A 12,952-nucleotide genomic window follows, 5' to 3' on the forward strand; every position below is an offset into this window, starting at 1 on the left:
TCCAAGGTGTACACTAGCCCTACGCTGAAGGGTGGGCTCTCCCTGACTACCTGGCAGGTGCCTCTCACTTCTGTAGCACCCTGAGGGGTCACAAAGCCCTGTCCCCTTTAACAAGGCATACTGTTCCTTCCTGTCATGCTCACCAACACCCAGTCTTTCTTTTTCTCTGAGCACACATCACGTTGCTTGGTGACTTGTCCCCACACCTTTATCCCCTGCAGCCTTAGTGCTCCTTGGGGAGCTCCGCTCTGCACCTTCAGTGAGCAGCAGCAGACTGCGGATTCCCTGCACACACACCGGGGCGCCCAGGGGACCTGCTCTCCCTGTGCCCGTGTTTGCTGGGCCCCCCACAGCCCTGAGCACCCAGTTGCTGCTGCTCAGCAGAGCCCCACTGCTTGGTTCCGCCTGGCTGGCCCGTGGCACAGATGTCCACCACGAATGCTTGCGCCGCGGCCAGCAAACCAAATACCGTCACAGCCCTGCCCTCACCCTGTCCCCGAGAGGCTCCTGCTGGTTGCGGCTCAGTCCTGGCACTGTGGGAACAGCCGCTACCTGGAGAGCCTTTCCTCTCAGGGGTCTTTATGTACGACAGTCATTCTAGAAGGTCATGCGTGTGCGGTGGGAAAAGGCACCGTGTAATTGACAGCTTTCGTTCCGTATAAGTGCTCCCTCCACCCGACTCTCCCCTTTTGGAAATGACAAAGTGTGGCCAAAGCGTAGGCTGCTGAGCGATTTCAAACCAACGCCAAGTCATCCCTCCAGGAGATTTTTTTTGTTGTTTTTTCCCCCAGACTTGTTGGGTTTTAAATATTTTTCCTATTATTTTAATCTTTCTTTTCAGCATTCGCTAAAAGCAGCTAATGACCATGCAAAATGGATTATTTACTTTTGACTACATACATACATACTTACACCGTATGTTCTTTGTGAGCTTTAATGACAAACACCTGAGCCATAAAGGCTAGCATGGGGTCTGTCTGGAAGGTGCTTCCTTGAGCACCTACTGTGCGCTCTGCCTGGGGGGGAACACGCAGACACAGCAGTTCAGAACGATGTGCCATCCTGATTTCCAACGCCTTTCATTTGCAAGGTGTGTTGTGAGCTGTGGCCCTCGGCTGCCCTGCAGGGCTGGTGTGGGAGCCATCGGCTGGATAATGGAACAAGCCAAGGCCGGCGTTCAGAGCCTAGGTCTTACCGACTCTTTGGTGTGTTTGGCCCCGTGAACAGAGATCTGGATCAAAATGCCCACCTCCGTGGAGCCCCCTGGACAAGCCGTAAGGCTTGGGAAACCCTTCCTTCGGCTTAAATGCGCTTTCAGTGTGGAGAAAAGGCGTCTGCTGTTGTCTGGAAGCTTCCGAGCTCCTGGGCAGGAGCAGTCCTGTTTGGGGAGGGGGCGGGGCGCTGCCAGGAGCATGCACTGTGCTGCTCCGCGTGGGTTTCAGCTGTTGGTGGCGTCAGGTGCTTTCTGAGTCTTGGGGAACGAATGCTCCTTATAACCTCCCTTCTGTCCTCGTCTGCTTCCCAGGCACATCTCTCTAACGCTCCCCGCCACCTTCCGAGGCAGGAACAGCACCCGGACGGACTACGAGTACCAGCACTCCAATTTGTATGCCATATCAGGTACGTGGGCCCCCGCACCACGGGCTGGCCGCCGAGTCTGCGTCCCGGTGCCCCCTCCTTCCTCACGATCCGCGTCTCCTAACAGGACCTGTCCATCTCGCCTCTTTCTCTCTCTCTCTCTCTCTCTCTCTCTCTCTCTCTTTCTCTCTTTTTCCCTGCAAGGGGCCTGTCCCCAGCAGGGACCGGGCCTTCCCTTGCCTTTGTGTCGCCACGGCACTTAGAGAAGGGCCAGATACTCAACATGTTCTGAAACTAATGATGAAAAACAAGGTGTGGATTTCACAAGCTCCAAGGGAGGTTTCCAGAGAATACTCAACACACTGTTCACCTGCCGGACCCCGGGCAGGTTTCCCACGGGGGCTCGGAGCAGCGCCGAGCTGAGCCCGGCCGGCTCGCCCTCTGGATTCCAGGTCTGTCCTCACCTCTCGTCCCTCACGGCCAGGTCTGTGGCCAGAGGGTGCACTGCGGCCGCCCCTCACACCTCCGCGGTGTGAGTCTGCGGTTTCCGACTCAGCCCTCAATGGCAGTGTTAGCCCTGCGGGAACGTCGTCAGCGCTGGCTTTCCTTTTCACCCTCACCCGGGAGGGGCCTTAAGAGCTGTGTTACAGAGCGGAGATTCATTAGGTGCTCGGCCGTGCAGGCGGCTTGCTAAGAGCCGGGGAGACCCACAGACGCGCCTCCGATTGTGCCGCCCGCCAGTCGCCAGTCGGGGTGTCCGTGTGCGAGGGGGAAGTGGCAAATCGGGGCCACTTACCAGCGCGCACCGTTAATGGTGAGTGGCGTTTTGAACACAGGAACATGGCATTCATTCATGTACCATAATGAATCAGTTATTTAAAAGGTAATCTTTTTTTTTTTTTTCTCTAAAAATTGCAACTGCAGGTTACTAAATAGATGAAATAGAACAATGGCATAATTCTTGTCAGTATTCGTTTTTCTCGTTACGATCACTCCCTAATAGGCTTGGAAGGGTAAGCAAAGCCCGGCATTCCATTTCCGGGCAACACCCTCCTGGGAAGGGGAGAAACGGGGATGTTCTTAAGCCCCCGTCCCTGGCTCCACTCCAGGAACCAGGCTCCCAGAGGGGAGAGGGAACATGTTTGTCTAAGGAAAGCATCTCCGGGGAGGATTTCTTTTGTGCCGTGGCTATTTCAGCAGAGCAGACAAGGAGCATAACAAGTGTGCAAAGATGACCTATTTTGTAGGAAAGCTGAATATTTCCCCAGATGCTTAGAGGCACCGTGGTGCAAAACAGGCCCGCGAAATCCAGCAGAGCGCCCCGTTCAGAGTGCGCACGAGGAGGGCGCCATCAAAACAGATGACTGTTTTTCCGCAGCTTGCAAATCTTTTTCCAGCCACAGTGTTGGGCTACACCCACCTTACCTGTGTTCTCCGATGGCTTTCCCAGCTGTTGGCGTTTCTGCAGAAAAGAGCCCACAGAGCGAAATCTCCTCTGGTTTGGCAGGAGCTTTGCCGTCTGCCTCTGGACGGCTGCTTCCTCGCCCCGCAGCTTTGATGAGGTGTTGTCTGGGTTCATTTCAGCTGTTAGTTTAGCAGTACCAAGGTAACAGCCTCAAGACACAGGGGAAGCCGTTCAGAAACTTCCTGTTACATTTATGTAAGTGGCAGTCAATTGGATTTTATCTTCCAAACAGAGGTAGTTGAGGCTGCAGCAGGCGGCTCGGGCCTCCTCGGCGGCTGCAGGCACCAAATTGTTCTGCCAGGGTCCAGGACGGCCTTGCTGCAGCGCTGCCAGGAACGCCCCGCAGGGCCCGCTGGCTCCGTGAGGCCTGCAAGCTCAGCACTGGGCAGCGCTGGCCCAGCTGGAAGCCCGCCCGCCCACTGGCAGCCTGCCTGCGAGTCGTTCTGACTGGGAGGGAGAGAGACCACCCCCCATCCCCACACGAACAGTATTTGGCACCGAGCGGCTCATCTCAGTTTGGTATTTCAAAGTTAGGGTTTCCAGTGGTTTATTCCAAAGCCAGTTAAGGCAAAGTGTGCCCCAGGCCCTGGCCCTTGCCCGGGACCGATGCCCTGATAGCTGGGGTTCTGCTGATAATGAAACGAATCCTCAAACTGTTCTGCTTCCAAACCGGCTCTGGCGTGTGTCCACTGCATACTTCGGGAGCTAAGCCCTTGGTGCAAATTCCCGGGATGCTCTGTGTCAGCCCCAAAGACGTTTGATTACTGCCCCCTTAGTGTTCGGTCCCTTCGTAAGATAAGTAGATTTCAAAACTGTAATTAGAAATTTGGGGGAAAAGCTTGCATTTAACGTGTATGGATGGTTGTTAAGGTATATTTTACTTTTAATGTTTTCTCAGTGGCATACCTGTTAATCTATCCCTATTCCTGTCCCTTTTGCTAAGACACCCCCCCACACACACACACACACCTGCAGAGAAAGACACTGCTCAGAGTTGCTGGGGACGCCAGTGGAGACGACATGTAGCTCTGTCCCCAGCACACAGGTGCTCATGCAGTGTCTATGGAAGGGTGGAAGAGGGGAAGGCGAGCATTGGGCCTGCACCTGCCTCGCACAGGGATACCCTCTAAGACTCCTGGGGTAGGGGTCATCCCGACTGGCCCCTTGACCACCGCCAGTGTCTGGGGCCATCGCCTCCCAACCAGCCCATTGCACGTCTGTGGATCCTCCCTCATTAAGCTGGGCTCTGCCTTCCTGCACTTTCTCTTCCACCTAGCAAGCGGATGTACTGTGCATTCTGCCGGCCAGAATCCGCCAGCTGTTCTGCACGGTCCAGTCCGTATTTCTCTCCTGCCCACAGAAGTGGGGCGGGGAACTTTTACCGCCAGCGCTAAAATACTGAGACACGGGTGTGTCTCACTCTGCCACCATGCACCCTAATCAAAGTGGCCACGAAGCCAACCTTTTGATCCTCTCACTTTTTCTCCTTGGAATTTCTGCTAGGAAATACAGATGTGCAAAAAGATTTGCCCACAAGGATGAGCACTGCTGCTTTTTAAAAATAATGCTCCAAAACAGGTGGCAGATGACTGTGTCTCAAATGCCCCAAACAAAGGCGAATGCTTAAATTACAAAACCTCCATACAAGGGCCATTCAGGAAATGATGATTTAAATAAAAAGGTGTAAAAGATGTACATGAATATTGTGAAGTGGGAAATAAACAGGTGACAAACCAGAATGTGCAGTGTGATCTTATTTTTAAAAAATCCATCTAGGCCGGGCGCGGTGGCTCACGCCTGTAATCCTAGCTCTCTGGGAGGCCGAGGCGGGCGGATTGCTCAAGGTCAGGAGTTCAAAACCAGCCTGAGCAAGAGCGAGACCCCGTCTCTACTATAAATAGAAAGAAATTAATTGGCCAACTGATATATATGTAAAAAAAAAAAATTAGCCGGGCATGGTGGCGCATGCCTGTAGTCCCAGCTACTCGGGAGGCTGAGGCAGCAGGATTGCTCGAGCCCAGGAGTTTGAGGTTGCTGTGAGCTAGGCTGACGCCACGGCACTCACTCTAGCCTGGGCAACAAAGTGAGACTCTGTCTCAAAAAAAAAAAAAAAAATCCATCTAAAGGTCTGGAAAGGTCCACGCCAAGGAATTTATGGTGGTTTTCCCCAGACTTTCCTTGTCTTTTCTTCTTTTGACTTCTTTGCAATCCCTCGCCTTTCCATAATAGCATGTGTTGCTTTTGTGACGAGAAGAAAACACGTAGAAAACCCGATGTGAACGTGGCGTGCTCTCGGAGGCCCTGCTGGACTGCAGTGCTCAGAGCCACCCCACCCATAATGTGCTCGACATTTACTGGAAATTACTTCCAGGCCTCAGATCAATACTTTCCTTATAGTCCCTTTTTGAGAAGATGACTTTCTCCCCATTATCTAGTCCCCTGAAACCGTCTGTTCACGCACGTTGCTCAGAGATCAGAGTCTGTAGTTTCGATATCACCTTCACGTCCCCGGCCCTACAGACCTGGACCCGTCGGAAAGCAGCTGGCTGCCCGAGCTACATCCTCAGCTTCCTGGCTCTTCGGACGCCCCAGCACCACGTTATTCTGCTCTTTATGGTTTGAAGCTGGTCTTCTTTAAAGAAGGACATGGGAATGCAACGATGGTCACCTGGTTTGGTCCATTCCGCTATCCGCCTGTGTTAGGGTAGGCAAACGGTGACCTGCAGCCAAATCCCACCCACGGCCTATTTTTATATGGCCTGTAAGCTATGGATAGTTTTAATATTCGTAAGTAGTTGAAAAAAATAAAATAAAAAGAATAATATTCAGGGATCTGTGAAAATCATATGAAATTCAAATTTCAGTGTTTGTGAATGCATTTTTACGGGAACCCAGCCGTGCCCGTTCCCGTGCAAATGGTCTGTGGCTGCTTTCACGCTACAGTCCAGCATCGAGTGTCTGCAGCCACCACTGTGTGGCCCACAAACCCTTAATGTCACTCTCCCGCCCTTCACAGAAAACGTTTGCCAACACCCAGCCAGTGTCGTCAGCCCCAAGCCATGGGTGCTGCTCATTCTGACTGTTTCTTGCTCTAAACATAATTTTTAAAACCACCCTTTTCACCTCTTCTTACTTTGGTAAGCAGAGGCTCGTGCTGTGCTGGTTGTAGCTTTCCCTGGCGTTCCCTGGTGCTGTCCCGCCCCGTCCCCAGAGCCCTGTTCCTTCGGTCTTGTGATCGCCTTTAAGATCCCGCCTCCCTGGCGGGCTCTCTTCGAGGCCATGTTGATTTCTCTAGGTCCACCCTGACCCTTACCCCTGAGTGTCCTGATCGGGGCTCTTAGTGGCTGTTAGTTTTCTTTTTTAAGAATATCTTATCTTTCCTGAAAGTCTTTTAGTCCCAAATGGTAGCACCCTACCTTTTTTTCTTAGAAGTTGTTTTTTTTTTAATTATGTTTGGATGTCTAACCATTCACTCATCTCTATTTCATCTATTCATCTCTATTTCATCTATTCATCTCTATTTCATCTATTCCAGACGAATTTCAGGTAGCTCCAAAAATACATAGAGCAAAATGAACATACAAGTGAGAAAAGAAGAGCGAACGAAAGATAGGACGGAAAAGTAGAGTAGCTGTAAGCAGGGCATTCTGGATTGGGTTCTGGGTCAGAGGACAGTCTTAAGGATAAAACAAAAGCAAGCTAGTTGTTGGGGAGACCCTAGCCACCCTGCCGAGCCCCGAGGGGACTGCCTCCCCAGAAAGGACTGACGCCGATGCCCACGGATGTGGCGCTTAGACAGCCGAGCAGAATGAGTGAGAAATACCTGCCGACATGCACGCTTTTGTTCCGGACAGACTGATTTCTGTGCTTCTGTGCTTCTCCACATTATGCCCCATATAAACATTAATCCTACAGATGCATATTAAAACTAGCGAATGTCCCAGACAACATTGCACCTGAGTGAGAGAAATATAAATATTTATAACCTGGGGGGAGAGGAGGGCCCTGTGAAATGCTGTGAGCAGCAGAGCAACTGCCTCTCAGGGTTTGTGACCGCGCGTTTGATAAGAAAAGCCCCTGTGCCCGGGCCTGGGTGGGGAGGGGCTGGTTAACACGTGTTTGAAATGAACCTAAAATGTTTGAAAGTTAGGTGAGTGTAAGGATGTTCTTGTAGTGGGCACCACGTACCTTAGGGAACTGGGGGACTTGGGGGTGGCAGGAAAGACAGCTCCTCCCCGACCTCCTGCCCAGACCTGACGCACACACCTGTGCCCGAGGCTTCCCGCAAGGGAGGCTCGGCCAGGAGGAGCCCAGCGGCTTTCCTGCCCCCGGAGTGGCTCCCGTCAGTCCTACGGCGGGTGACCACAGGCGTGGGAGACCATACCGTGCTATTCTTTGGTGGTGGTTTTCGTTGTAATCTGATTTATATCTCCAAGTGCAAAATTTTCACCAAAGAAAACTTATTTTTCTCCCTTTTGAAAAAAAAAAATTGACATAATAGTGTCAAATAATACAATTAAGCAAATACATATTAAAACTGGCATGTCATAAAACCAAAACATCTCAGACAACACACAAATGCAGGATGAGCCTCGATGCAGAAGCCCTGTGAAGCCTCTCGATGGCCTGGGCTGCGGGGCCAGGATCTCTTCCCCCTTAGTGCAAGGACGAGAGCCTTGCTGACGTCTTCATCTACCACCAGCGTCGGGCCGACCGTAACGAAAGAGAAAGGGGCACACAGGTGTGCCAGAGCAGAAGCCGTAACCTGCATCTGTCCTGGCAGCCTGCTGGGCACTGGCCACGCAGCTCTTTTGTTTTTTCCGTTTCCTTCTGGGTTGCTGGGAAAGCCGGCTCCTTGCCCTCCACGGCTCTTCCCCTAGAAAAGCCGGCCACCCCTCCAGGATGTCGGAACCAGGGAGGACGCGAGCGCGGCCAGCTCCGAGTCCGGTCTCACCCCATTGTGGCTCACGACCCTGGCGCAGGGAGGAAGAGGATCTTACCTGAAACCCAGAGCCCCGGCTGAGCCTCGTAACTGACATCGGACTCGGAAAGCACGAAGCAATTAAAAATAATTAATGATTTCTGAATATCAGCCTTCTCCATGCAGTTTTAATCTAGTCCTCATTTAAATTGGAAGATGGACATTTAATTATCAGTATTATGAAATTCATGATTTATATATTTCATCCAATTGGGTGAAAATTTCTGCCACCAGCTCTTCATCTTATGATGAAAAAAAAAATGTGTTATCTCACAGTGCGATCCTTTAAAAACTCCTCTGCGGCATACCAAACAATTCCAAACACATCTCCCTTTCATTTGTGGTGATTACATCATTTCTATCTCTCAATTAGGAAAAAAAATATCTCACCTGGAAAATTGAAAGTAAACTCAGTACTTCAATGATCATGAAGCATTGCAGGGTTGGAAAACAAAGTCTAAAAGACTGAGACAGTAAGGTGCTTGGGAGATGCTGCTCTTTTCTGCCAAGGTGTGCTCAGCACAGCCGCCTGCGAGTAGCGTTTAGGGTCTCACGCTGCAGAATTTGGAATTCCGTGTTCCGTGCGTGTGCCCGTGGCTCTCCCCCTCCCGCACGCCTGGGCGAGTGTCAGCTCATGCGTGGGTGAGTGAGTGTGTGACCGGTAAGCACCAGGGAAGGGACAGCTGCTATCTCCGGAAGAAGCCCCTGAGTGACGGTCACCAGCCTCTGCATGGCAGGTGTCCCTGCGGCCTTTGTCTCTAGTGGACGTGTTCTTGTGGCTCGAGGTGGCATCGCATCTCAGACCGCGGCTTCCCTGTAGGCTCCACTGAGTCTTTTCAGGGCCACCCAGGGCGAGGTGTGTGGGTGAGCGTGTGGGAGGGTGGCCGGGATCGGCGAGCGGAACATCAGTTTGGCACAGCCACGGACAACAGCAGATGGGGAGAATTCCTGAATGAAGTGAAAAAAAAAAATGTTTATAATAATGATGTTCAAATCAAGGAAGAGAAGAAGTCATTTTAAAGACGTGTACGTTTTTATCATCACCTGTAACAGCCATTGCCTCCCTTGTCTGTCCATCTACTCTCGCCGTGGCTGACAACAAAACCAAGCATAAAGAAAAATACAAGAAAAAGAAGAAATGCATGGGAGCGGGTGGGGAATTGATCGCGCGGAGTATTTGTATATCCTGATGTAAAAGGTGCGGCTGACAGGTGGCCAGGTTTGCTCTGTACACAACCATGTGTGTGCTGTCAGGCGCACGCACGCTGCCTTGTTTCGATTGATGAATTGCCTGCTTTCTTGATTAAACCTTCCGTCACTTAAGAAACAAAAAGCCTGTGTTTAGATGGCAGAGTGGGACATGTCAAAAAAATCTGTCTCCTTTACCTTTGTGCAGATGTTGGGCACAGACTGTAACATGTATTATTAAAATGAATGTGGCATTTACTGTGCATTATTCCTTTCCTGGGAGAAAGGACTGTAAATTATATGCTAATAATAAGCTTTAACCCTTTCGAAATGCAAAAGATTTAAGAGTGCAAATATTCATGGAGGCCTGGCTAATTGGATGTGCTTTTATACATCCGCCGCGGTGGCTGTGTCACGGAAGTTAATGAACAGCGCGCGCAGGCAAACACGCAGGGCACCTGGGGGGCGCTTGCCTCCCGGAGGCTTTCTGCTGTGCAAGTGCCTCCTCTGGGATCTCACAGAGAGGGAGGCCCTGAGAACCCTGCGCTGGGCTCTGCGTCGTCTGCCTCCAGATCGAGGCCCCGGCCGTGTCCCCGGCGAGCCCTTTGGAGCCGAGCGTGGAGGGTGGTCCTCTCTTGGCTCTCCTGTGTGGGCTTGGCCCACTTGGTTTCTCTTCCTTGTCCAGGCTTTTCCAGCCTCGGTCCAGTTGCCCAGGAGGCAGACTCATCTCTCCGAAGCACTGCTTGCACCCCCATTTGCTCCTCGGATCATGTCTTCATGCCCCGCCCCAGCCGGCTCCTGCCTGCGTCCATCCATTCAGACCTCACCTGCCCGGGGTTGAGGCTGTTGGCAGCTGGCCCCACCTGCCTAGGTCATCTGCCATTTCTCTTCGCCTGTGTCCCACCAGCCCGGGTAGCCCCCTGCATCCTCCTTGACTTTGTTTCATTCTGTGTACTTGCTCCACCACTCCCAGCGCTCCTCAGATTGCACCTCCTTCCCTTCTGTCTCTGCTCACCCATCCCTGAAGGCCGATTCCCACTGCTGCTTCCACCAAGCTTCTCTGATCCCTTCTGGCTGGGGACGCTCTCTTCCTCACTACTCTGTGTTGGAGCAAGTTCACCTGTGAGCACCTTGAGAGGGCAGAGACTGTGTAGGGAGGACAGAGGCTGCCTTCTATCCTTTTTGGACCAGGAAGGATATATGTAAACAAAGGCAAAGAAAAGAGCAAGACTATTCACTCCTCCATTCATTCATCAGATACTGAGAGCTGCCAGGCCCTGTGCTCCCGAAGGCAGTAGGAAGCCTGTTAAAGAAGGTTCAGTGTGTGAGTGACCAGGCATTTGGGGCTGGAAGCATGGGTTCAGAATCTTAGCTCTGACACATGTTGTCCATCACACAAAACTACTGTGAACAGTTGCCCAGGTTGTGCACTGCACAATGTGTGTGAATGGCGCCCCCTAGAGCTTGCAAGGGCCCTGTACTATTATACTACCTTGGGCTAGTGCTAATTATTCATACCAGTAAAAGAACACAGTAACTGCCTGCTTCCTTTCCTGGATCGTCGTCAAGATCCAGGGCACGTAAGAACATTTTGCAAGCCAGGAAGCAGTGCAGGAGTGTCACTTCTCTCCATATTCACCTCCCTTGCAGGGCTGCGATCCGAGTAGGATCCCGAAGCTCTGTTGAGAGTTATCACTCAAGACACACTGGCCTGTGCCAAGCATGGTCTTCGTCTGCTTTTCCTGGTGCTCCTTAGATAGTTCAGACACACGCAGCCACTCCTCTGGGTGCTCAGGGAAACTTTCTCAGTCCAGAGACACTTGCAACAAAAGGCTGTCTGGCATGGCTCAGCTCGGCACCCCCTGGAAGCTGAGACATTCTGTCACGCATCGTCACTTAAAGTGGGCTATTTTCTGTGGCAAGCAGCCCACGAGAAAGGGAAGGTGACAGGATGATGGCTTGGGGGCAGGAAGGAGAGAAGTGCTTGGCAGAGTGAGCCGGAGACTTCTGTAAAGCCGTCCAGCGTGCCTTTGGTGTTTGGAGGAAAACGCCTGCGGGGCTGATTCTGCTCCAGCCTTTCATCGCCGCCTTCCTGTGCTCCGTGGTAGGAAAAAGCTGAGACTTTTTCCAGTTAAGTCATCGTGAAAAATAAAAACATTATTAGGTGACAGATACTTCAGCTCTTAAAAAAGGTGGCCACCTTCCCACTATGCTTTCATTCTCCCTCTGGTGGTTAAGCATGGCAGGGCTTAGGCAGCGCTGGCTTAACAGGCCACATCCGCTGCTTAACCCCGCGGGCGGGCGAGGCAGCCAGCGGGTAAGGGATGGAACCGGGGCAGGAGCCAGAAGGGCTGAGCAGGGGCTGGTTCTCCCGGAGAGCAGCCGGGCCTCCCGGACCTGGCGGCAGTTGCCGTCAGCCACTTCAACGTCCTGGTGGCTCAGCTGGCATTTACTGGAAGTTTCCGGTGTGCCAGGCGTGGTCTAGGACCAAGGCAGGGTGGCAGCACCCACTGCCAAGCTGGGGGTGTGTAGGGAGGAGACCGGTGCGTTTCACGGCTTGAGATGCCCCAGACATGGCCGGCAAACGTGCCGTTGCTGCCCCGGACTTCACAGATGCCCCGTCCGAACACTGTCCTAACCGTGAAGTTCCCGAACATGTGAGCACAGGAAAACTAACTCTCTGACACCTTTCTCCCAGTGTCTTTATTTTCTTTAGTTTTTCAGCAGAAATATGCCCCATTTCCCCTTGTAATTCACTTCCTGGTGGGCAGCACGATTGGCAGAGAAACGCTGAAAACAAAGGAGACGCTCTTGAGCCCAGCTCTTCGCCTGCTCTTAGCACGTCAGAGGCTCGCTCCGGGGCGAGTAAAGGAGCTTGGTCAGCCTGGCGCTCCTGCCTGCTGGTCCCTCACACCAAATGAGCCTTTTGTTTCTTTCCCTATCTCTGTCTCCCTCACAGTAAACTCTCAGCTGAGAGGAGAAAATGATAACTTAAGGCAGCTTCTTTCATCAAAACACACTTGAGCTAAAGTTGTTTTTGCTTTATTAAAATGGATTGAGTTAATTAAATTAATTTTACTTAACGACACCCAGGCTTTCTCTAGTACCTACCACGTATGAGACTATGTAATACGCACTTTGCACGTGTTTGTCATTTAATCCCAACAGACCCGTACCAAGAAAACCTTTTACAGGTGGGAAAAACTGAGGTTTTGAGAGACTGTGATTTGCCAAAAGTTACACCTTTAATAAGTGGCAGGGCTGAGGAGGCTGCTTCAGTGCAGGCTGTGTGTGTGCCCTCGTCAGGCCGAAAGTCGGAAACAGCACACACCCCTGGGGGGGCTCACGCCAGGACTGGCGTGGCGTGGCGGGTCTCAGCACTGCTCAGGATCTCAGACGAGCCCTGGGTGCATCTCTGGGACCTCATCCCGGGAGGCCGTTGACACCGACGGACGGCCGTGCCCAGGTGCCCCGAGCATCAGGGTTGGGGTGTGGCGCCCATCAGCCCTGCTGGGCGGGAACGGTGACGAGGGGAGCACGTGGCCTCCTTCCTTACAGTTGAGTGGCCTTGGGCAGGGAGCGGAACCTCCCTGTGCCTCCATCTCCTGGCCTGTGAAGTGGGCGTGAGCGGGCTAGAACCGAGCCCCGGACACGGAAAGTGCCGTGGATGCGGAACCACGCGTGTGACTGTTCACAGCCCCTCCCTCCCAGCCCCTCTCGGGCCCCTTCCCATCCAGGAC

General features: G+C 52.4%; 1 protein-coding gene across 5 annotated transcripts in view; it reads left to right on the plus strand.

Moving 5' to 3' along the window:
- Positions 1-12,952, plus strand: part of MVB12B (multivesicular body subunit 12B) — a 162,483-nt gene that overhangs the window by 91,172 nt on the left and 58,359 nt on the right. For all 5 annotated transcript variants that reach the window (XM_076009042.1, XM_020289478.2, XM_020289479.2 and 2 more), the window contains exon 7: positions 1,526-1,620. In XM_076009042.1, coding sequence (XP_075865157.1) covers positions 1,526-1,620 — 95 coding nt within the window. The remainder of the gene's footprint in view (positions 1-1,525; positions 1,621-12,952) is intronic.

Source organism: Microcebus murinus, chromosome 12 (genome assembly GCF_040939455.1).
Source record: "Microcebus murinus isolate Inina chromosome 12, M.murinus_Inina_mat1.0, whole genome shotgun sequence".
NCBI classification, from domain to species: domain Eukaryota; kingdom Metazoa; phylum Chordata; class Mammalia; order Primates; family Cheirogaleidae; genus Microcebus; species Microcebus murinus.